The following is a 25,028-nucleotide window of genomic DNA, read 5'->3' on the forward strand; positions in this document are numbered from 1 at the left end:
CATCCGAGCACGCTCCCAGGTGGTCGGGGTTTGCCAAGAACGTGCTTAGGGAGCTCTGGGGGAGCGGTGCACCTGCTGGCTGCCCGCTCCCGCCTCTCCACGACTCTGCTCATCCCGCGCTCTCAGCATGGCGCTGCTTCAGCTCGCGGGAGCTAACGAAGACAGGCGGCGGGCTCCCACCGCCCCGGTCGCTGCTATCTCCACGAACAGGCTCCGTCTTGTGTAGCACGTTCCTCGGGCAGCACGACGGATTTCACACGGACAAGCGGCTGGTGCGCCGGGTGTAGCCGGCGGGAGCGCGCGCGTCCACATAGACACAGCCCCAAGCCCGGCGAGCCGCTTCCGCCGGCACCTCGAGACCCCCCCCCCCCAAGACCCTTAAGGCGGACCCAGGCCCAACAGGCACGGAGAAGCTTCGCGAAGCTGGGGGCGGGGCACTACGGGAGCAGCCGCTGCCGCGCATGCGCGGCGTCAGGGCCGGGCGGAAGTCGACGTCGCCGCCGCGTGACGCACTTCCTGTTTGTTGTTGGAGAAAGGAGAGAAAGGAAAGCGCGAGGACCCGCCGCCGCCGCCGTCACCCGCGGAGCCGTGCCGGAGCTGAGAGGCGACCTGGCCGTGGCCCCTCCACCCCCGCTTCCGCTCCTTCCCGCCGCCGGCCGCCCGCGTCCTCGGTGAGGGGGCCGTCCCGGGCCGAGGAGAGGTCAGCTTGAGGGCGCCGCGCAGCCCTCGGCAGGCCCTGACCCCGCGGCCGGCAGCGGCGTGTGGGGTGGCCGGCCGGCCAGGGCTGAGGGCCGGGGGAGTCGGGGGGCGGAGGCCGCTGGCGGGCGGGACTGCGGGCCGCGCCGGGGTCCGCGTCCTCCCGCGCCCCCGCCGGCGTCCTTGCCGGAGCCCGGCGGCCTCGGCGGCGGCGGCGGCGGCGGCGGTTGGGGGTGGGGCCGCGCGGGCGCCGGGCCTCGGGGGGCGGCTGCCGGCTCGGGGGGCGCTCGGCCTCGGGGGGCGCTCGGGCTCAGGGGGCGCTCGGCCTCGGGGGGCGGCTGCCGGCTCGGGGGGCGCTCGGCCTCGGGGGGCGCTCGGGCTCAGGGGGCGCTCGGCCTCGGGGGGCGCCGGCCTCGGGGGGCGCCGGGCCTCGGGGGGCGCCGGGCCTCGGGGGCGCTCGGCCTCGGGGGGCGGCCGCCGGCTCGGACGGAGGCTGCAGGGCGTGTGTGCGGTGCGGTGGAGGGGAGGCGGGCGCCGGGGTCAGCTTTCGGAGCCAGGGGCCCTGGCGGTGTGGGCGGCGGCGCCGGGGTCGGAGCGCGGGGGCCGCGTCCCTGGGACTCGCGGCGGGCGGTCTGGAAGTCGCGGAAGCTGCCTCTCGGCGGGGCCTCCGCGGCCCCTCTGAGCCCTCGCGGGGGTCCGTGCCCCGGTTTATATAACCGGAGTTTACGTAACCGGAGCCGATGCCCGCTCCCGCAGCCGCGGGGTTCAGGGCCGAGGAGTCGTCTCGATGCGGGGACGGCGGCTGGGTGGCCCGCCGGGGGTGTGGGCGCGCTTTTGTCGCGTGGACTGGGGGAGGCGGCCGCAGCCTGGTGGAGGGTAGGCCGAGCGCGCGCTCTGTTTTTCCACGGTTTTGGGCTTCTGGGTTCCCGGTCAAGTTTTTGCAGAGTTGAGGCCGGGTGACCCGGAGGGGGAAGGCGCTGAAAGGATTGAGTGTCGTGGCTACTTTTTCTAAAGGTTTGATCACACGCTTTCTCCAACGATTTTGCATGGCAAAGCGGTTCGGTGGTCTCCCGTTAGGAATTGAACGAAGGTGCCGCCTCCTGCCGGCCCTGCCTACCCCCTGGTCCCGGGGGAGGCTTACCCCGGGCTTCCTGTGGTCCTGCTGGGGCTGTGCGCGCCTCTGAGTCGGGGCGCCTTTGCTAGTTCTCCCTCCGTTCTGTGATGGGCTGAGTCCTCTCACTATGCGTGTCCTATGCGGCTGTGCGGGGTTTTCTGGATGGTGCGGAACGTGAAGCTTGGTGTGTAAACGTTTGGTGCAGTGGTTTGTAGGTGTGCGTGACTTAACAGGAAGTGGGAGACCGAAAGGGTTGAGAATTGGCTTTGTGGCGCTGTGGAAGTTGATGAGAGAGTTGGGGGTTTCACAGTACCCAGGGCTTTTAAAAGTTGGGGCGGCTGCTGCACCCTCTGCGGACATAAGCGTTTTCCAGGTTTATCTTCTCCTGGATGTTAGGGTTAGGAGATGATCTCCGGCTGAAGGCTGACTCTTGGAGTTCTCGGTGGGGGTTTTTACTGCATAGACTAGTTACGGAGTTGATTTCTGCAGACCATAAGTAGTTTCTTCAGGCAAGCTCGTTTTTAAGTGGTAGAACTGCTTTCTCTCGGCTTAAATTTATTTGGGGCAGATTCGGACAAATGTACACCTGCAGCCCTCGCCGCCTTTGATGGTTTCCATGCTGGCAAACCTAGAACTAGGGCTGGTATAGTCTGGGCTGCTTACCGTGTAAAGAGGGCGCTTCCGAACGCGCCTTATCTTCGATCTTCGGGCTGTGCGCTCCAACATCACCTGCCAGCTGGAGTACAGGTGCAGCACTCCACCGTGCAGCCGCTGTAGAGGTCACGTTCCGTGTTGGTTAGTGCTTCCTGGTGATGAAACACTTAGTCTGATGTCCCTTGATAAGGAGGAAGTGAATGTAATCAACCTTCATACTCGAGTGGGCGATTTAACAGATTTTAGAACTTTTTCACTCTTTCCTCACAAATGAGAATTGAGTTAGAAATAAAGTTCAGATTCATCACGGACACCACCTACTGGTGGAAAGCCGGAAACTGCAGGCATTAGTGAGTGAGATTAGAGTGGCAAATTTTAACAGATGCTTGGTTCTTCTGATGAATAAACTTTGAGAGAACATTGAATGAGGTTAATGAGAAGTGGAGTTGGAGAAAAATGTGGTAGAAATGATAGTGTAGAAATGGAATGGCAATGATAAAGCCTAACTGCAAAAAAATGACAGTGGGCAGTTCAGCTTCTCTAATAATAGGTATTTTGTCAAACTTTGTGTTTTTAGAGACATGGAAAATCATGTTTTTTTCACGTTAATATCCGACCCAAGAAGTACTTTTAAAAATTGTTCTTAAAAATTTAATTTTTAAAGTAAAATATTTTCTCTTTTTTTTAGAGATTTATTTATCTATTTGAAAGGTGGAGTGACAGGGAGGGAGAGACCTTTAGAGAGAGATCTTCCACTGGCTAGTTCGGTCCCCAAAGGTCTGCAACAGTCAGCCCTTGGGCCTGACCAGGACGAGAGAAACCAGGAGCTGGAGACTTCCTTCCGGCTGTGTCTCCCACGCCAGGGGCAGGGACCCACACGCTTGAGCTGCCTTCTGCCTTTCCAGGTGCATTAGCTGAACCGGGGTAGCTGGGACTGGAGCCAGCACTCGGATGTGGATGTTAGGCCAACCTGACCAGTCAGTGGTGTGTAGTAAGTAGTATTTTATGGGTGGGTAGTTAGACTTTCTCGAAGAGGAAACTTTTTATCCTTTAGCTTCATTTTCAGCATTGGCTTCTGGATTGGGAAGGCAAAGAGCCTGTGTTTTGGGTGCTAATCTGTACAGAGACTTGGATGAGTATAGTGTTTTTGCAGAGTTGTTTCTTAGGTGCCAGATGGAATTCAGTTTGAAAAGGACTCCCTGTTTGGGAAGAAAGTCACTTGCTTCAGATGGATAGTCTAGGAAGGGTAGTATATTTGTAACAGTCACTTTGGGCATATGCATTTTTCTGTTTCATTAATATGGGCTAAGTTAATAGCTTTTAGAAATCCTTCAAGGAATTTTTTTTTTTTTAAAGATTTTATTTTATTTCTTTGAGAGGTAGAGTTACAGAGAGAAAGGTCTTTCTTCTGCTGGCTCACTCCCCAGATAGTTGCTGAGCCAATCCAAGGCTTGAGCCTGAAGCCCAAGCACTTGGGCCATGCTGTTTGCCAGGCTATAGTAGAGAGCTGGATCGGAAGTGGAGTAGCTGGGACTCAAACCTGCGTCCATACAGGGTGCTGGCACTGCATGCAGGCAATGGCTTTACCCACTATGCCACAGTACTGGCCCCTCAAGAAATTTTAAAGTCAAGATTTGTGATGCAAAAGGAACCAACTGAGTTATGCAAAAAAGCTTGACTTTTTGAAAGTAACTCATAATGGAAGACCTCGAAAGCTGAAACTTTTGTCTTTAACATAGTAGATTCACAGACAGGAATATGTCTTCAAAGTTACATATATACCATGGAGCTGAGGAAGAGGGATTTAAAGGAGAGGTGACGGTTCAGGCCTCTCTTCATGACACTGCCCAACCCTACGGCTTTCCTTGCCTTGTCCCATGGGAACTGTTGCTGTCTGTGCTTTTGTTGATTTTAGTTGTTGATTTGGTACCTATGTAATAGTGTTGCTGGATATTATTTATATTTTTCATTTTGTAGTTAAGGTGCTGACTTTGAAGCTAGAACTTCCAGAGTATAAAATTCAAGTGGCCATCTCCTAATTAAAAATGAATCTTAAGAATGGGATGAAAAGCGCTCAGCTCTTTGCATCTTTGCTGAGCCGCCTGCCTGGCCTGGTCAGGTGTAATCTCTCCACTCAACATGTAACCTGTAACCTCCCTCCTTCCTCCCCCCACCCCCAGTCTCTCAGGCTCTGTCTGGAGAGGTGCCCATCCGTCCTTACAGATGTTCCTTCCTAATAAACCTTGCTGTTTTACCTCCCACTAAAAAAAAAAAAAAAAAAAAAAGAATGGGATGAAAGTGGGAGTATAGGAGGTGGATAGAGTGGGGGTGGGAGGGCGGGAATGGGGGAAAGAACCGCTATATTCCAAAAGCTGTACCTATGAAATTTAATTTATTAAATAAAAGCTTTCATTTCCATACTGATTTGTATGCATTGATGTTGAGTATGTGTGTGATTGAAAGAGTTATATTGCTAGGGATATTTTAAGTAATACATGTATTCAGAGAAACATGAAGTGGTTAGTTTGGTCAGAGGGTCTAAAGTGATTGAAGTGGGCTTTCGAGTACAGCCAGCTGGTTGGGAAGTTTGTTAGCACTTTCTCAGCAATACGCAGGGACAGAAGTAGTTTTTTTTTTTTTTAAGATTCATCCATTTATTTGGAAGGTAGATTGACAGGGAGACACTCCGATATCCCATTTGCTGCTTCACTCCTCATGCACAGCCGGGAGCCAGGACCTCATCTGGATCTCCCTGTGGCAGGAACTCAAGCACTGGGCCATCCCAGGTACGTTAGCAGGAAGCAGTGTAGCAGGGGATCTGATCTGGGATTCATTAACCCGCTGCACCTCAGTGCCCACCCTGTAAAGGCAGTTTTGTTGAAAGATCTATGCAGGTTTTCTTCCTCTTAGAGCAAAAGGAAAACCTCAGGACTTAGCGAAAATGACTTAGACTTCTTTTAAATTAATTTTTATTTATTTGAAAGGAAGAGAGATCTCCCACTCACTGGCTCACTGCTCAGATGCCCTTAACAGCAGGGACTGAACGAGGCTGAAACCATGAGCTGGGAATTCAAGTCTGGTCTCCTGCTCAGGTCACAGAGACTAGACTACTTGAGTCCACCTTGTCTGCCTCCCAGAATCTGCGTTGTTCTGGGAAGCTGGATTGGAAACAGAGGAGCCGGAACTTGAATCTAGGCACTCTGATAGAGGCTGTGAGCATCCTGAGTGGTGTCTTGAATTGCTGAACCAAATGCCTGCCCTTGACCTGAAGTTCTGGTAATAAACTTGTTATAGGGGTTAGCTCACCTGTAGAGTAACTGCAGAAGATACATGCTAGGTGATCTAGCTTTGGAAGTAAAACCTACTTTTTTGGGTGTTCGAGGAAATAAAACTAATTAAAGCACAAGCAGCAGTAAAGAAATAGATATTTAAGCCACCAGCCTTCACACTTGGAAGGCCTTTTTTTTTTTTTTTTTGACAGGCAGAGTGGACAGTGAGAGAGAGACAGAGAGAAAGGTCTTCCTTTTTGCCATTGGTTCACCCTCCAATGGCCGCCGCGGTAGCGCGCTGCGGCCGGCGCACCGCGCTGTTCCGATGGCAGGAGCCAGGTGCTTCTCCTGGTCTCCCATGGGGTGCAGAGCCCAAACACTTGGGCCATCCTCCACTGCACTCCCTGGCCACAGCAGAGAGCTGACCTGGAAGAGGGGCAACCGGGACAGGATCGGTGCCCCGACCGGGACTAGAACCCGGTGTGCCGGCGCCGCAAGACGGAGGATTAGCCTGTTGAGCCACGGGAGCCACGGCGCCGGCTCTTTTTTTTTTTTTTTTTTTTAAAGATTCATTTAAAAGAGTTAGATCTTCATTCACTGGTTCACTCTCCATGACCACACTGCCTGGTGCTTGCTTGGTTGGGTGGAAGCCAGGAGCCTGGATTTCATCTTAGTCTCCCATGTGGGTGGCAGGGGCCCAAGCACTTGGACCCTCTTCCACTGTTTTCCCAGGTACGTTAGTAGGGAGCTGAATTGGAAGGGGATTAGCCAGGACTCCCATCTGACACTCAGGGGATGCTGGCATCACTAGTAGTGGCTTAAGCCACTGTGTTACATTGTTGGTCCCAGGAGCTTTTTTTTTTTATTTGAAAGAGTTACAGAGAGCCAGAGAGCTTCCATCTGCTGGTTCACTCCCCAGATGGCGGCAATGGCGGGAGCTGTGCTGATCTGAAGCCAGGAGCTTCCTCTGGGTTTCCTGTGCAAGTGCAGGGCCCAAGGACTTGGGCCATCTTCTCCTGCTTTCCCAGGCTATAGCAGAGAGCTGGATGGGAAGTGGAGCAGCCGAGACTCGAACCGGCACCCACATGGGATGCCGGCACTGTAGACAGCAGCTTTACCCGCTATGCCACAGCGCCAGCCCCAGGAGCTTTTTTTTTTTTTTTTTTTAAAAGAATTTATTTATTTGAGAGGGAGACACAGAGAAAGGTCTTCTCTCTGTTGGTTCACCCCCAACATGGCCGCAACGGCAGGAGCTGTGCCAATCCAAAGCCAGGAGCCAGGAGCTTCCTCCCGGTCTCCTACATGGGTGCGGGGGCCCGAGCACCTGTGTCATCTTCTGCCGCTTTCCCAGGGCACAGCAGAGAATGAGATTGGAAGAGGAACAGCAGGGATTAGAGCCAGCGCCCATATGGGATGCCGGCGCCACAGGTTTAGGATTAACCTACTGCGCTATGGTGCTGGCCCCAGGAGCTTGTTTTTTAATGTGTGTGTATATGCTGGACCCAGTACATGCAGGTTTGTGTTTTGGTATTTCTAAGATCTACCTAGAAAAAACAAGAATGTTGGATGAACAAGGGTGGATCCTGATGGGTTAGAAATGGAAAATTAATACTTTGAGGACTAGGAAAAGAAGAAAGCATTAGTGGCCGTTTGTATTGTGAGAACAGAAGCTTCTGTCAGCATAGCATTTCTCCTCAAATGAATCAAATATTTGCACCACAGGAGTCTTCTGGGTTGGCAGGATTGTTGCAGTGTAACCTTAAGTGAGAATCCATGGGCTTGAACTTTGTCATTCAGTGATTGTCATGGCCATTTGAGTCTTGTTGGGACATTATGGATAGTACATTGGATACGGGGTCTAGGTTGGCATATAACAACATTGATTTCCTGACTAGGTGTATTCCCTATTCCAGTATATGCTGGTTGTGCGTTCACTTTAATATTTTGGTTTGCATTGGCTAGTGTAAGTTATGGTAAGATAACTTACAGTCATTGGGGTGGTTGTTTGAAGATTCACAGGCTAACATACTGTTCAGATAGCATCTTTTTTCGGGCTGCAGTATGTAGGAGTTTGCTTTTAGACATTCATTTATGGATGTTTCAGTAATTTGCTTTGTAGACTGGCATCTTTCTCTGTTTCAGTTTGTTTTTATTTGCACATGTTCTTCTCATTAGCATTTAAGCTGACAGCTGCTGGTTGCAGTGAACTGTTGCCCACTTTGTACTTTCCTGGACTTTCAGCTGCACTCAGTCACATCTCAGAAGGAGCACTATCAATTTACCAGTTGTTTGCAGCCTTAGCAGTGGATGGAACCTGATGGGCGTTTCCATGTTGAAAGAGTGAATGTTGTGATGGATGTTGTGGTGTACTGGGTTAAGCCATTGCTTGGGATACCTACATCGCATGTTAAAGTGCCTGGGATTGAGTCCTAGCTCTGCTTTTGATTCAGCTTTCTGCCAGTGTGTACCCTGGGAGGCAGCAGGTGATGGCTCAGATGCCTGAGTCTCTGCCACCCGTGTATGAGACCTCGGCCTTCTAGGCTGTTCTGAGGATGAAAAGAGGGAAGATAAATTCTCAGATCATTGCTTGGTACATTAAAGGCTTAAATATTAGCTGTTAGAATCATTGCCTTTGTAAATCTGTTAGGATGCTCTTTGCAGCATGGTTTGAGGTAGCAAAAGACTGGTGGACAGTTGTTGACTTGTTCTGTTGAATTACAGTCATTTGGACTGTGATACACAGACTTGAGAGAGAATGACATAGCTCACATACATCCATAGACGTGTTCTTCTGAGATATGTTTTTTAAAAGTTTTTTTAAATTTATTTTATTTATTTGAAAGAGTTACACAGAGGGAGAAGGAGAGGTAGAGATAGGTGTTCCATCCGCTGGTTCACTCCCCAGTTGGCCACAATGGCTGGAACTGCACCAATCCGAAGCCAGGAGCTTCTTCCAGGTCTCCCACATGGGTGCAGGGGCCCAAGGACTTGGGCCATCTTGTACTGCTTTCCCAGGCCACAACAGAGAGCTGGATCAGAAGTGGAGTAGCCAGGACTGGAACTGGCGCCCATATGGGATGCTGGACCGCATGTGGTGGTTTTACCCGTTATTCCACAGTGCTGGCCCCTCAAAACATTTTGAAAAATTTATTTAGGGCCAGCTCCGCGGTTCAATAGGCTAATCCTCTGCCTAGCGGCGCCGGCACACCGGGTTCTAGTCCCGGTCGGGGCGCCGGATTCTGTCCTGTTTGCCCCTCTTCCAGGCCAGCTCTCTGCTGTGGCCAGGGAGTGCAGTGGAGGATGGCCCAAGTGCTTGGGCCCTGCACCCCATGGGAGACCAGGATAAGCACCTGGCTCCTGCCATCGGATTACCGCGGTGCGCCGGCCGCAGCGCGCCTACCGCGGCGGCCATTGGAGGGTGAACCAATGGCAAAAGGAAGACCTTTCTCTCTGTCTCTCTCTCTCTCTCTCACTGTCCACTCTGCCTGTCAAAAAAAAAATTTTTTTTTTATTTAAGGGGCAGGTGTTGTGGCATGGCAGGTTAAGCCTTCCCCAGCAATACTGGGATCCGTATAAGCACCTGTTTGAGACCCAGTTGCTTCATTTCTGATCCAGCTCCCTACTAATGCACCTGGGAAAGCAGCAGAAGATGGTCCAACTGCTTGGTTCCCTGTGCCCATGTGGCAGACCCAGAAGCTCCGGGCTCCTAGCTTCAGCCTGACCCAGCCCCAGCATTGTGGCCATTTGGGGAGTAAACTTGCAGATGGAAGATCAGTCTCTTCTGCTCCCTCCTCCTCTCTCTGTAACTCTGCCTTTCAAATAATGAAAAAGAAATCTTTAACAAAAATGTATTTAAAAGAGGGGGAGGGGTGGATAATCTTCCATCTGGTGATTCACTCCCCAGAGTTCTGTAACAGCTCTGACTGGGCCAGACCAAATCCAGGAGCCAGGAACTGCGTTTGGGTCTCCCACATGGGTGTCAGGGACCAAATGCTTGAATCATCGTCTGTGGCCTCTCATGGTATGCATTAACAGGAAGCTGGGTTGGAAGTGGAGCAGCTGACTGGAGCCAGGCACTCTGATGTGGGATGCTGTGGAATGCAGGCATCCCAAGCTGTGGCTTAATCACCACGCCAAACACACACTTCTAATTTTTTCTTTTTTCTTAGACTGCTCTAAAATGGTGCTGTTTGTGTTTAAGAGCTGTGTTCCATATGGAGGTCAGTAGCCAGTGTGGCTCCTGAGCACTTGGACTGTGGCCAGTGTCACTGAGTGACATTGTTTAAGTCATCATACTATACATCAGGTCACCAGACCCTGTTTATCCGGCATAACTGACAGTTGGACCAACATCTCCCCAACACCTTGTTTCCCTAGCCCGTGGTAACCGTGCTTCTACTCCTGGATGAATTTCTTAATAAGGGATCTTACTTAACATAGTACATTAATCAAAACTGAGAAATTAACACTGGTATGTTATCACTTACTAAACTGTATACTTTATTCATACTCTGTTTTTCCACTGATGTCCTTTTCCTGTTCCAGAAACCAGTCTAGAACTGGATCTCATTTAGTTATTTTCTTCCCTCCCTCTCTCCCTTGTTTCTGATATATCCAAGCTTTACAGTAGGTCTTCTGTCTCAGTTTTGGCCAGGCCTACAATTTGATAATTTCTTTCTTGCTTGATGAAATATCGTGGGTTCATCTTGTACCTCTCCTGCCCCAGATCTGGCATTAGGCACAATAAATTTTTATCTCGTGTAATTCCCAGTTGACCTGACAGTGTCATTTATGACTGGTTTTGTCCAGTGCATGACCACAGATTGTAGTGATGAAATCTGGATGTTAATTAAGCTCATACCTGTGAGAGGAAAGGGCCTTGAAATTAGCCACCTGCTGTAGTTCAGGTAGGAGACAATGATGGTGCTTTTGAAAATGGAGAAAAGCAGGAGGCTGGCGTTGTGGCGCAGCAGGTTAAAGCCCCAGCCTGAAGCACCGGCATCCCATATGGGCACTAGTAGCACTTCTGGTCCAGCCTGGGAAAGCAGCAGAGGAGGACCCAAGTGCTTGGTGCCCTGCACCCATGTGGGAGACCTGGAAGTTCCTGGCTTTGGCCTGGCCCAGCCCTGATCGTTGAGGCTGATTGTGGAGTGAACCAGCAGATGGAAGACCTCTCTATCTCTACCTCTCCGTAACTCTGCCTTTCCAATAAACAGAGTAAATCTCTTTCCAAAAAGAAGAAAAGAAAAAGAAAAAGAATGGGGGAAAGCAAATGGTTTAAGAGTTTTTGGAGGCAGACTAGGCAAGACTTTGTGCATAATGTGTGAGAGAGAGGAAGAGACAGGTTATAGTAATGTTGGTTAAGAGTGAAAGTTGCATGAATCAAAGAGCTCAAGGTAGGTAGCATTTACTAGAGAAGGGTGAGGTTTGTGAAGTGGGAGGACCAAGAGTTAAACTTCGGTCATGTTCTATTTGAAATGTCTGTTTGACATCCAAGTGGCTGTGTCAAGTAGTCATCTATCTATTTGTGTCCGAAGCACCCAGGAGAGACCTAGGATTGAAGCTTATATTTGGGACTCATTGCTAAATAAGTGGTATTTATATAATGGGAAAGAATGAAGACAGGTGAAGAGGAGTCTTTAAGCTGTAGCTTTCCTGTGGCTGGTAAAGGAGAGCAAGCAGATTATGGGAGAGAGATTAGAATCCTGAAGTGGATAGGGCAGGGGCATGGAAAGTCAGACCCTGAATGTCTGGGGAGTGTTTCTGTGGGGAGGCTGTTAGTATTGACCTTAAGTTAGAGTAAGTTTTCAGATGGTGGTATAGAGGTTGAAGCAGGACTGGGAGTTCCTGGCTCCTGGCTTTGGCCAGGCCCACCTCCAGCCATATGGCCATTTGGGGAATGAGACAGTGGCTAGAAGATCGCTCCCTGTGTTTTTTCTACTCTGTAACTATGCCTTTCAAATCTTTTTTTAAAAGATTTATTTATTTATTTGAAAGGCAGAGTTAGGGATATACAGGTTGCCATCTTTTGGTTCAGATGGCTGTGACATCTAGGGCTGGGCCAGGCTGACGCCAGGAGCTTTATCCGGGTCTCTCTCATGGGGACGCAGAGGCCCAGACACTTGGGCCATCTGCTGCTGCTTTCCCAGTCACATTATCAGGGAACTGGATCATAAGTGGAACATCCAGGACTTGAACCGCTGCCCATAGGGGATGCTGGCATTGCAGGCAGTGGCTGAACTTGCTACACCACAATGCAGGCCCCTCTTTCATATTTATTTTGTTGGGTTTATTAAAGTATTTGGGTTAAATGAGTTAATGTTTGTAGGACACTCAGAATTGTGGCTGGCTGTGAGTGTTAAATCCAAATATATGTATCTAAAACCAAAAAATTGAGAAACAGAGACAGAGGTCAAAGAATGCCCATCCACTGGTTCCTTCTCAAATTCTGCAGTGGCCAAGGCCAGGAGCTGGGTTCTCAAATCTGGTCTTCCACATGGGTAGCAGGAACCCAGTTACTGGAGCCATTACTGCTGCTCTCAGAGTCTCCATTAGTAGAAAGCTGGTTCACTCCCCAGTTGGCTGCAACGTCCAGAGCTTTGCAGATCCAGAGCCAGGAGCTTCTTCTGGGTCTCCCACATGGGTGCAGGGCCCCAAGGGCTTGGGCCATCTTCCACTGCTTTCCCAGACTATATAGTAGAGGGCTGGATTGGAAGTGGAGCAGCCAGGACTTGAACCGGCGCCCATATGGTATGCTGGCACTGCTGGCGGCAGCTCTGCCTGCTATGTCACAACACATGCCCCCTTTCTTCATATGAAACAATTAGAGACAGATCCTCCACCTGCTGGTTCACTCCCCAGATGGCCGCAATGGCCAAGGTTGAGCCAGGAGCTTCACCTGGGTCTTCCTCATGGGTGGCAGGGCCTCAAACACTTGGGCCATCTTCCACCGCCTTTCCTAGGCCATTAGCACGGAGCTGGAGCAGATGTAGAGCAGCTGGAACTCAGACCGCTGCTCATATGGGAAACTGGTGTTGCAGGTGGTGGCTTAACTCACTATATCACGATGCCAGTCCCAAAGGAAGAGTTCTTTGTCCCCTTTCTGGGAATTAAAGCCCTTTTGGAGCCAAAAATTACATAGAAATCTTAGTTTGAGCCACTGACTTCCTGTACCTGAAGCAAGTCTTGGCCAGAAAAGCAAAATTCTTGTTCCATCAATCCACAGCTTCATTCATCTCATGTTTGCTTATAATACCCTGGTGGTTCTGGCACCCAAGCTCCTCTTTTTCTTTTCTTGCTGAGCTATTAAAATTTGTTATATTTTGTCCAAAATTTCTAGATATTTATGGTCAGAGGGTCTCTATTAAATAGCCATGCAATATTTTTGAGATAATTTCTTATTTTGGGTGGCTGAGCTGGTAACAAGTAGATTGTATCTTTATGTGTTTTCCTAGAGTTACTGTGTAATGTTTAATGAGCACTGCATAAGCCATACTGAATCATGATGTAGAGAATACCCATTTTCCTACCGTGAATTGATCCCTGAAGTTGGAAAATAAGAATATATTAAAAGTATGTCGCTTGTTTTGAGAAGTGGAGTAACTGGTGGCATTATTTAATCTCAGCATTGTTCAGCTTCAGTAACATGGGTTTAGGAAGGTTGTAATCTCATGAATTTGTTTATGATCAGAATGTGTCTTGAGACTCTCCAGAGCTGGTTTCTGAGGCTCCTGAAAACGTGCCATCAGTCTGGGGCAAACTGATAGCTTGCTGATTAGGTTGTCATGTTGCATGGAGTAGTGGCTTAGCCAATAAGGTTTTCAAAGTAAGATTTACTTGTCTGAAAGGCAGAGTGACAGAGAGTGCTCTTCTATCCCCAAATGACTGCAACAGTCAGGGCTGGGCCAGGCTGAAGCCAGGAGCCAGAACTCCATTTTGGTTTTCCATGTAGGTGGCAGGAACTCAAGTAGGTGAACCAGAACCCACTGCTTCCCCAGGCACATTAGCAGGGAGCTGGATCAGAAGTGGAGGACTAGAACCTGCACTCTGATAGGGGATGCTAGCTTCCCAAGTAACAACTTAATATGCTCCACCGAAACACCCAACCTAGCCAATCATATATAAAGAAATTTGATAAGGGAATCTCACATCTTGAAGAAGCAGCTTGCAGGGACCAGCACTGTGGTTCACCGCTGGCATCCCATATGAGTGCTGGTCTGAGCCCTGGCTGTTCACTTCTGATCCAGCTTCCTGCTTAATGTCCCTGGGAAAGCAGCAGCAAAGGGCCGCCCTGCCACCTGTGTGGGAAACCAAGATGGACTTTTTGGACTCCTAGTCAGTCTGGCCGTTGTGGCCATTTGGAGAATGAACCAGCAGATGGAAGATCTCTGTCTTTTCCTCTCTTCCACAACTCTGCTTTTCAAACAAAAAAATTTTTTTAAAGCGGCAGTTTGTGGGATCCAGAGGCATTGGTTACAGGTGGTAGAACAAGCAACGTGGATTTTCATTGTTAGCCCAACGAATCAGTGAAAACCAGATCCACAGGTGAAATCTCTTGCTGGGTTTCTCCTGAAGGGATAATCTGTCTTGGTAGCCTCTAATGATTGACCATAGGACAGTATTGTATTTGTTTGGATGATGAGTGAGTGGGAGTTGGAAGCCTTCACCTAGCAAGACCCACAGAATGGAGGAAGGGTGTCTTTCTCCTATTCCGGTGTGGCTTCTTCTCAGCAGGGACAGTGTGTTCGTGTTGGGATTCTCATAGTCTTGCCCAATACCTGGCACAGGAATGCAATGAAAGAAAAAGGAAACTGAAACTCCTTGAACACAACCCGTGTCTAGGAAAACAAGACACAGTGAGCCGGACAGCTAGTGGTCAAGTGGCCACCCAGCTGAGTCACCTGTTGATTTTTGTAGTTGAGCTATTCTTAGGCTGTTTCAGAATCTGTTTTCCAGATCTAGAGAAGGGTCTTAGGGCGTGAATCTTGGACCACTTCCCAGACAGAGCCTTGACGGGGTAGGCTTATGGTTAGCTAACAGAGGTTCTCGCTGTAGGCTAGTAGGTTCTAACGTGAAACCTTTCTTCCCTTCTTCTCTGCCCCCCCTTCCCCTCCCCCATTTTATACAACCTTGGCTGTCTTGTTATTGACCACAGATTTTCAATTGCAGGACTTGTTCCAGCAACCTGTTAAAAACATGGTGGATTACTATGAAGTTCTAGGCGTGCAAAGACACGCCTCACCCGAGGATATTAAAAAGGCGTAAGTAATTTTGTTTCTGAAATAGTACATCTGCACAATTGTACATTGGCAGAAGAATAGCATAACTTTTCCTATCGCCTGTTAAAATGGCTTTTAATGTAGTATGCTGTCTCTGAATACCACACACTTGACCTTTTAACTTGAGACAGAGCAATTAACAAATGATCATTGTCACTTATTTCATCACTTGATTTACTCTGGTACTCTGCTTTGGGATCATGAAGCCCATATCTGCTTGAATCAGATAAAGTATTCATGATAGAAATAATCCCAAAGAACCTTTTGCAGTGGAATTGGCTTGGCAGTCATAAGTTCCTTTTTTTTTTTTTTTTTTAAGATTGATTTTATATATTTGAAAGGCAGAGTTACATATAGAGAGATCTTCCTTCCATTGGTTCACTCCCCAAAGGGGGTGGACCAGGCTGAAGCCAGGAGTTTCAGCCAAGTCTCCCATGGGGGTGTGGGGGCCGAAGCACTTGGGTCATCTGCTGCTGCTTTCCCAGGCACATTAACAGAGAACTGGATTAAAAGTAGAGCAGCTGGGGACTCAAACTGGTGCCCATATGGGATGCTGGTACTGCAGGTGGTGGCCCAACCCACTGTGCCACAGCACCAGCCCCTGAATAGTTGATTTTAAAATGCTGTTACAGACCTAAAGTTGCCAGTAGCAAATTCCTGTTTAAACCTCAGGCAGGGAACCAGGGTTTTAGTAGCCCACTGAGGAGAGACTAGGCTGGCACTGTTGGTGTCACCAGTGGGGTGTGTATGGGCCGAAGGTGGATACTTGACACACTATGTTTTACTAATAGGTAGCAGTTAACAGTGGATTCTGAAAGAAAGAAAGAGGTAGTTGGAATTACTAGGGCAGTTCAAAAAGTTTCTGGGTAATGGAATTCAAAAGATGAGTTTCTTTTGGTGTAAAAAAATTTTAGGCTATATATTCAAGAAGGTCTACAAAAAGTTCATGAAAAATGCTTGTTGTGAAAAACTGTCCCTGAATTTCAGAATACTTTTTTGCACCAAAATAAACCTGTTTAATTCCATTTTCCACGGACTTGTTGAAGTCTTCTCATACTTCTTTCCCCTTAATATCTTTTTTAAAGATTGATTTTATTGGGACTAGCATTGTGGCTCAGGTTAAAGCTGCTGCCTGTGGTACTGGCATCACATCTTTGAGTTCCTGCTACTCCACTTCCATTCCAGCTCCCTGCTAATGCTTCTGGGAAAGCAGTGGAAGATGGTCCAAGTGCCTGGACCCCTGCCACTCACGTGGGAGACCCGGATGGAGGTACTGGCTCCGAGATTTGGCTGGGCCCATCCTCTGCCATTGCAGTCCTTTGGCAGTGAACCAGTGGAAAATTCTCGCCTGTCTGCACTTTTTTCTCATTCTGCCCTTTGAATTAATCTCACTATTATTCATAATGGGCAGTCCAAAACCAGGAGCCTGGATCTCCATCCCTGTCTGCCATATGGACAGCAGGGGCTAGAGTGCTGCTTCCCAGGTGCACTAGATGGGAGCTGCGTTGGAAGTGGAGCAGCTGAGACATGAACTGGCACTCCAGTATGGGATGCAGTGGCTTAACCAACTGCATAACAAGAACAGCCCCAGTACTGAATTTTTAAGTAAACAAAATGATAATCCTAGAACCCCATGTTACTAGTTTATTGTGTGGGCTCTTGGTTTTGTTGTGTATGCTGATAATTTTCTGTTTGAAGTCTAAGGGTGTGTGGCTGCCACCTAGTTCTGCTAATCCCCAAGGACACCCAGATTCTTTATTGGCTTTTCTTCCCTAATGCTGAAGAGCCAGTGAGGTCAGGCAAGGTTGAAAGTCAGGATTTAAAGTTAAATGATTGGGCAGCATTGTGGCAATGTGGATAAAGCTGCCGCCTGTGATGCTGGCATCCCATATGGGCACCAGTTCAAGTCCCGGCTGCTCCACTTGCAATCCATCACCCTGCTGATGTGCCTGGGAAAGCAGCAACAGATGGCCCAAGTGCTTGGGCCCCTACACCCTGTGGTTGAGAGTTTACCTTGTGACATTGATCTGCTAAGGAGTGGGCTGGTTGAGGACATCTGGAGAGTTCCCATGACTAAGACCCTTTTTCTCCATGAGTTTATATACTTTGTTAGTTTAATCATCATCAGTCTCTGCTGTGGACATTTTGATCCTTGTTTCTGGATTGTATATCTAGAGATGTGTTGTTATTATGTTGTATGGATTTAGAACTTGTTTATTCTAGTAGAAAGGGAGGCTTTACAGTTAAAACTGGTATGAAACTCGCCAGTTGATAGCTGTGAAACCATTTTCTCAATTATGTTTCAAAAGTCGAGTTGATTTCTGAACTGTAGGTGTGATTGGTACCTTTTACTTTTCTCAAGATACCGGAAACTGGCACTGAAGTGGCACCCAGATAAAAATCCTGATAATAAAGAAGAAGCAGAGAGAAAATTCAAACAAGTAGCTGAGGCGTATGAGGTGTTATCTGATGGTGAGTACTGCTGCATTTTTACAGAGCTTTGGGTGGGTGGGTCAGAGTGGTGATAGGGGACCAGGAATTGGGGTATTCTTCAGGGCTAGTATAGTGCAAACACAAATGAGTTTTCTTATTCCCAGTTGAATTTGGGAGCCTCTGAGAGCATTTTTATTTTTCTTACAATGATTTCAGTTGATTCAGTTAACAGTGCCGAGAGGCACCTAAGATTCAAACAGTTTTTCCTAGGATGGCTATCTGAAAGCAGTATCTGATACCCTGTGTCTAAGGAAATGGGGTCATAGGACTTACTGTTTTTCCATCTGAGTATTCTGACAGCTCATCCCCATTGCCCTACTTTTAAACAGTTCCTTGTTAATGGGGTAAGTTTACCATTTGAAAGGACTTCTTTAAGTTTAGTAAGGAAGGAATTGAACACACAGGCTTTAAAACTTCTGGAATGTTTTTCCTATCCTGGGTCTGGAGCGTAGGTATTGAATGTTATTGAATGTCAGATCTGTTGGCCTGGTTTGATAAATAGGTGAAAGATGGGCTATTAACTAATAATTTCATGGTAAAGAAAAGACTCCAAGGGGCCAGGGAGAATAGTATTAAGAGACCTGGAGAGCTGCTACCAATGCCCTGATGTGCTGTAGTGTGGAACAGCCTGGAGTGAGTAAAAGTAAAGACATTTAAAAGGTCAGGGATGGATTCACTGACCACATAGGATCCAGGTGTGTCCTTATCAGATCAAGTAATAGGTCACTTTTTAAAAAAGATTTATTTATTTATTTTTGAAAGGCAGAGTTGCGGAGAGAGAGTCTTCAATCCTCTGGTTCACTCTCCATATGATCGCAGTGACTGGAACTGGGCCAGTCTGAAGCCTAGAGGTTCTTCTGGGTCTCCCATGCGGGTCCAGAGGCCCAAGTACTTGGGCCATCTTCCACTGCTTTCCCAGGCCATAGGCAGAGAGTTGGATTAGAAGTGAGCAGCTGGGGGGCCAGCGCTGTGGCGTAGCGGGTTAAAGCCCCAGCCTGCAGTGCCGGCATCCCATATGGGTGCCAGTTCGAGTCCTGCTGCTCCACTTCCGATCCATCTCCCTGCTATGGCTTGGGAAAGCAGAAGAAGATGGCCCAAGTCCTTGGGCCCCTGCACCCACGTGGGAGACCCAGAAGAAGCTCCTGGCTTCGGATCAGCACAGCAGCTCCGGCCATTGCAGCCATCTGGGGAGTGAACCAGCAGATGGAAGACTAATCCCTCCCTCCCTCCCTCCCTCCCTCCCTCCCTTTGTGTGTGTGTGTGTGTGTGTAACTCTGACTTTCAAGTAAATACATGCTGTGGCTAGGGAGTGCAGTGGAGGATGGCCCAAGTCCTTGGGTCCTGCACCCCATGGGAGACCAGGAGAAGCACCTGGCTCCTGCCATCGGAACAGCGCGGTGCGCCGGCCGCAGCGCGCTACCGCGGCGGCCATTGGAGGGTGAACCAACGGCAAAAGGAAGACCTTTCTCTCTGTCTCTCTCTCTCACTGTCCACTCTGCCTGTCAAAAAAAAAAAAAATAAAATAAAAAAAAATTAAAAAAAAAATAAAAGAAGTGAGCAGACTCAAACCAGTGCCCATATGGGATGCCTGCACTGTAGGCAGCAGCTTTACCACTATGCCATAGTGCTGCCCCTGAGGTCATTTTTTTTTAATGGAAGATTGATTCCTTCCTTCTTTCCTTCCTCCCTTCCATTTATTTATTTGAGAGGTAGAGTTGCAGAGAGGGAAAGACGGAGAAAGATCTTCCATCTGCTGGTTTACTCCCCAGATGGTTTAGCCTACTATGTTACATTGTCCCCTAAAGCCACTTTTTAGAAAGTTGTTTTTAGAAAGAACCTACCATGACCATCACTCATCTTCAAAAGTTAGAAGCACTTGACCACTTTTGCTTTATGTAGTATTGCTGTGACTCCCCTTCAAAATTTTTTTTAAAAAACTTGTTTTCATTTTATTTGAAACGCAGAGAGACAATGAGAGCACGAACTTTCACGCACTGGTTCACTCCACAGATGCCTGCAATAGCTGAGGCTGGGGCAGCCTTATGAGGAGTCGGCAGCTCCATCCAGGTGTCCCACATGGTGGCAGGAATTCCAGTACTTGTGCTGTACAGGGTGTGTGTTAGTGGCACTCTGACGTGGGATGTGGGTACCCCAGGTGGTATCTTAGCTGATGCGCCAAACCCTCAAACTCTCTCCTTTGTTTTAAAGAAACCTCAGATTGCTTATTTATCAAATTACTTTCATTAACCTGTTACTTAAAATAATTTGAAATACAGCATTTAAGGTCTTTATTGGGTCAGATTTTTGAGCTGGACTATTTTTTATGATTTCAGCCCCAGTGTTAACCTCCTTGTTTGGTTCTTGTTGATTCTGTACTGTTCTTGGGTTTATGGATTTTGTATACCAGTAACAGAAAAGTTGGGGGCTGAAATGAATCTTTGTATTTATAGAAAGAGATCTTTAAATTACCATAAAAGGTCTGTGTGTTTTTTGTGGAGAGTGTATTTTTCACCAACTCTTAGACAACCTCTGGTCCGACTGGAGAAAGGGCGGAGACAGATCCTCCATCTGCTGGTTCACTCCCCAGATGGCTGCAATGACTGGAGCTGGGCCAATCTGGAGCCAGGAGCTAGGAGCTTCTTCCAGGTCTCCCACAAGGGTGCAGGGGTCTAAGCACTTGGGCCATCTTCCACTGTCTTCCCAGGCCACAGCAGAGAGCTGGATTGGAAGTGGAGCAGCTGGGACTCCAGCTGGTGCCCATATGGGATACTGGCACTGCAAACGGGGGCTTAACCTGCTGTGCCACAGTGCTGGAACTGCCTTTGATGATTTTTGAAGTAAAGGCACATGTTTAGGTTGGGAATAATTTTGTACTTGGTAATGTGGTTTTTTTCTGTGATTTTTTTTTTTTTTAAGCTTTTTTCTTTCCTGCCTAAAAATTGATTTGAAAGGCAAAGTTAGAGGGAAGGAGAGATCTTCCATCTATTGGTTTCCTCCCCAAACGGCTACAATAGCTGTGGCTGTGCCAGGCTGAAGCTAGGAGCCAGGAGCTTTTTCTTGGCTCCCACATGGGTGCCAGGGTCCAAGTACTTAGGCTGTTCTCTGCTGCTTTCCCAGGCTCATTAGCAGGGAGCTGGATCAGAAATTGAGCAGCTGGGACTCAAACCAGTGCCCATGTGGTATGCCAGCATTGAAGGTGGCAGTTAAATCTGCTATGCCATGGTGCTAGCCTCAGTAATGTGTTTCTGATGTCTCTGCAGATTGTAGGCAGTTTAGTGGGGGAAAAAAAAAAAAAGATCCAGTAGAACAAGTAATTTGTATATGTTTCTGAAAATTCTTGACACTTAAAATTTTTTCTCAGGAGAAGCTTTAGATTTCTCCTCTTTGCATCCTCTTTTTTTTTTTTTTTTTTTTTTTTGTGCCTCCTTTTCTTTTAAAGTACTGTTATCCTAAGTCTTTTTTTTTTTAAAAGATATTTATTTACAGGCCGGCGTCACGGCTCAACAGGCTAATCCTCCGCCTAGCGATCAGGGCGCCGGATTCTGTCCCAGTTGCCCCTCTTCCAGGCCAGCTCTCTGCTGTGGCCAGGGAGTGCAGTGGAGGATGGCCCAAGTGCTTGGGCCCTGCACCCCATGGGAGACCAGGAGAAGCACCTGGCTCCTGGCTTCGGATCGGCGAGATGCACTGGCCGCAGCGGCCATCGGAGGGTGAACCAACGACAAAGGAAGACCTTTCTCTCTGTCTCTCTCTCTCATTGTCCACTCTGCCTGTCAAAAAAAATTAAAAAATAAAAAAAAAGAGAAAAGATTTATTTATTTACTTGAAAGTCAGAGAGAGGTCTTCCATCTGCTGGTTCACTCCCCAATTTGCCGCAATGGTTGGAGCTGCGCAGATCCGGAGCCAGGAGCTTCTTCTGGGTCTCCCACGCGGATGCAGGGGCCCAAGGACTTAGCCATCCTCTGCTGCTTTCCCAGGCCATAGCAGAGACCTGGATCTGACGTGAAGCAGCCAGGACTTGAACTGGTGCCCATATGGGATGCCAGCACTGCAGGTGGTGGCTTTACCCGCTGTACCACAGTGCTGGCCCCCACCCCAGCCTAAGTCTTTAAAATTTAATTGTGAGAAATTGAAAGCTGACTTGTAACTCAGGAAATAACCTTACCTATTGACTTTGGAGGTTTTGGGGGAAAAAGAAACTCTGTTTAATCTCTCTCTTTAAAATTTATAGCTAAAAAACGGGACATCTATGACAAATATGGCAAAGAAGGATTAAACGGTGGAGGAGGAGGTATGTAAATAATGAGTTTTCTTGTTGAAGGCAAAAGATCTTGACTGCAGTTGAGTTTGTCTGTTTCTGAATTGTGAATTACTGAGTTCCTTGGTCAGTCTGTGATAACAAATACAGTTATAGCCTTGAAAATGGGCTGAAGTACAGAGAAGAGGGGGAAATTGCTAATATTAGTCAATTAAGAATATATATATCTATTTTAGTCTGCAAAGTGTTTGTTAGAGTTTATTTCATAGGTATAATTTGTTACCTTCCTGTAATTGTGAATGTACACTTTCAGGTCGACACCAAATATGTGAACATATATTTAGTGTATAAAGAGTAGATTGTACGGAAAAAAAGCTAAAATAACTACCTCAGGTGGAGTCTGGACTTTGGTTTGTCATGATCTCATGATTAGCAATTTGGCCAGCTTGACAATGGTCAAATTATGGCCCTGAACCTATTCTTGATTCTCATAAATGGTGATAAATACAGTGTCTAGTAAGTACTGATTGTAGATTTAGGGATGTTAGAAGGGACTTTGTTTTTAAGATTTATTTATTTGCAAGTCAGAGTTACAGAGAGGGAGACACACAGAGAAAGATCCTGCATCTACTGCTGCACTCCCCAGGTGGCAGCAACAGCCAGGAGGCAGGGATTTCATCTGAGTCTCCCATGTTGGTGGCAAGGACTTACACACTTGGGCCATCTTCTGTTGCTTCTCCCAGGCTGTTAGCAGGGAGCTAGGTAGGAAGTGGAGCATTGGACACAAACTGGTGCCCAGTGGGGTGCCTGCGTCGCAGGCAGCTGTTAGCCAGCTGCACCACAGCGCAGGCCCCATGAAGGGGTCATTTCTGTGCCTCTCTGCGGTATTGACATCGGCACACTCCCTTGTCATTAGGTCTAGGTACAGATAGTTTTAATCAGTATAGGCTTCGTATTTTCAATTTGAGAATCGCAGATTTAGGAAATAATTTTCTATGACTTATATAATGTCCCATATACAATACTTGTCTAAAAACGCCAAATTCGTGCACTAAAAGCTGTGCTTGTATTTGTGTAGGTGGAAGTCACTTTGACGCTCCATTTGAGTTTGGTTTCACATTCCGCAACCCAGAAGATGTCTTCAGGGAATTTTTTGGTGGAAGGGACCCATTTTCATTCGACTTCTTTGGTAAGTTAATCACTTGGATTGTTAGTGATGAGGTATGTATGGTGTGTCCTTGACCCAGGTGAAGGCTGATATTGCCCTTTCTGTTTAATTAACATTCTTACCTTGTCACTGAACTTTGTTTTTTGCAGGGTAGGTGCAGATAAACCTCTTTTCTTTCCTTTTTGAAAACTTTTGGAATTTGCAGTTGAATAGTCAGATTTTTCTTTCTCTGGCTGTGTATGGCTGCAGGTAGCTTGCTTTTGCCCCTTGCGATGAGGGGTGCTGAGTCTTGGGAATGTGTTTTCCTCTTGAACATTAGTTTCTGTATGAATACGCTGTGGAATGTTCCTGTTAATCCTATGTATTTTTGAGCCTTTGATCTGTACACCCACTTCTTTTTCTCATGGTGGGTGGTATGTGGTAGCAGTCATTCACAGTCAGTGGAGAAGGAAGACCATCTCTAAGGCAAAGGCATAGTTTTGTTGAAGGAGACAACTGTTAGCTGCTGTTTGCTTGTCGAGGAAATTGGTTTTTCACTAAATGCGTCTCTTTCTTTTGATGCCTAATACTAGGCTTTTGGGTATATCACAGGCAAGTGGAGTATTAGGTACCCTTGTTAGCTGTCTCCTTTGAGATCCTCTTTGACACTGAGCGACCTGAGAGGGCAGGACTGCATGTGCTGCTTCTGCCATTTTGGTCTGATTCGTTGAGGAAGGAATACATCCTGTGTTTCCCTCCCTCATTGGCTGGTACATAAGGAAGAGACCACACACCACCAGCCACTCCACAGAGGGAAAACCAGACTAGTTGTGTCTACAAAAAACACAGGGAGACAAGTGGATCTCTTGCCTAGCACGGGCATGACGAGGAACAACTTGCTGCCTTCCCTGGTAGGTACATGGTCTGGTGCATGATGTCATCCTCCAGTTTATCTCAAATAGGAATTCACGGAGATTTTCCCTATTTCATGGCATGGCTTTGCTTGAAGAGAGTCCTTTACTCCTGTACATAGGAGCATTTTCTTTGACAGAGTTAACAGTTGCACCCAAGCAAAGGAATGTTCTTGTTAGGGGCAGGGGGAAGAAAAATTTTTTTTCGTAGCTGAGGGCATGTTTCCTTTAATTACTGCTGCCATAAATATGTATTGGGAAGGCTTCCTGTAAACAGTACTGGATGAAGATGCTCAGAAAGTTTCTGATTCTGGAGTATTTCAGATTTTCACGTATGAAATAGTATGTTTACATCTTTCATAATTAACCTTTGTAGTCGATACATGTTAATCCAAGGAAAAAATGTCTAAGTTGATATTTTGAGTCAGAAATCAACTTTTGCATCTACTAACTGTATATTACATGGCGGTTTCTCTTCTTCTTCTTCTTTTTTTTTTTTTTTTGGAAAAGAAAAATTTGAGAAACAGACTGCTCATACACTCCCCAGATACCGAAACTGTCAGGGCCAAGGACTCAGTTCAGTTCTTCCACTTAATTTAAATCTCCCATGTGGGTAGCAGGGACCCATCATTCCCAGGATGCACATGACCAGGAAGCTGTAATCAACATGGAAACTCAGCCACTTAGATATGGCATGTGGGTGTTCCCGCCTGGTAGTTTATTGATGCTAAATCCCCATCTCTGTCTTAATGTGGTGTTCAGAAAATTTTTTTAGAGGGCTGTGGTCCCATAGTGAATGAATTATAGTGAGTTTTTTATTTCTCTTGAGGGGGAGAAATCTGACATTAAAATTATTTTCCTTGAGCAATTCTTTCTAGAGTAAAGAAGCCATAGAGATTATGATTAGATGTGAAAGAATAAGTTGTTACCCACTAGCCCAAGGACCAGGTAGCCACACTGAAATTATATTCATTCTAGGTATGAATGCTCAGATTTTGTCAGTAGGCATGTCCCGTGTTTTCCATGATTAGTGTGGCAGTGATGTTTCTTCAATCCATTCTTGTAGGTGTTCTAGGTGACTTCCATTTTCAGGCTGTCAGGATTTGCACTCAGGAAAAGAAGTTGCTCCATGGCTACTACATGTATGAAGTAACTGTGCAGCCTGCTGGCGGTATGTTTAGTGGTAGATGAGAGTGGATGCAGGACTTGGG

The 25,028-nt window shown here is 47.5% G+C and overlaps 1 protein-coding gene across 4 annotated transcripts in view; it reads left to right on the top strand.

The window, feature by feature from the left end:
• Positions 1–532: 532 nt before the first annotated feature.
• Positions 533–25,028, top strand: part of DNAJB6 (DnaJ heat shock protein family (Hsp40) member B6) — a 65,606-nt gene continuing 41,110 nt past the window's right edge. Inside the window, exons 1-5 of one of the 4 annotated variants that reach the window (XM_062192934.1) lie at positions 533–671; positions 14,902–14,993; positions 17,374–17,483; positions 21,733–21,792; positions 22,838–22,948. In XM_062192934.1, the coding sequence (XP_062048918.1) occupies positions 14,929–14,993; positions 17,374–17,483; positions 21,733–21,792; positions 22,838–22,948 (346 nt within the window). In that variant the 5' untranslated portion in view covers positions 533–671; positions 14,902–14,928. Of the gene's footprint in view, positions 701–855; positions 860–14,900; positions 14,994–17,373; positions 17,484–21,732; positions 21,793–22,837; positions 22,949–25,028 lie in introns of those variants that run through there. The other 3 variants (XM_062192932.1, XM_062192931.1, XM_062192933.1) reach the window with 3 other exon arrangements.

The sequence above is a fragment of the Lepus europaeus genome, chromosome 5 (genome assembly GCF_033115175.1).
Source record: "Lepus europaeus isolate LE1 chromosome 5, mLepTim1.pri, whole genome shotgun sequence".
Lineage (NCBI taxonomy): Eukaryota > Metazoa > Chordata > Mammalia > Lagomorpha > Leporidae > Lepus > Lepus europaeus.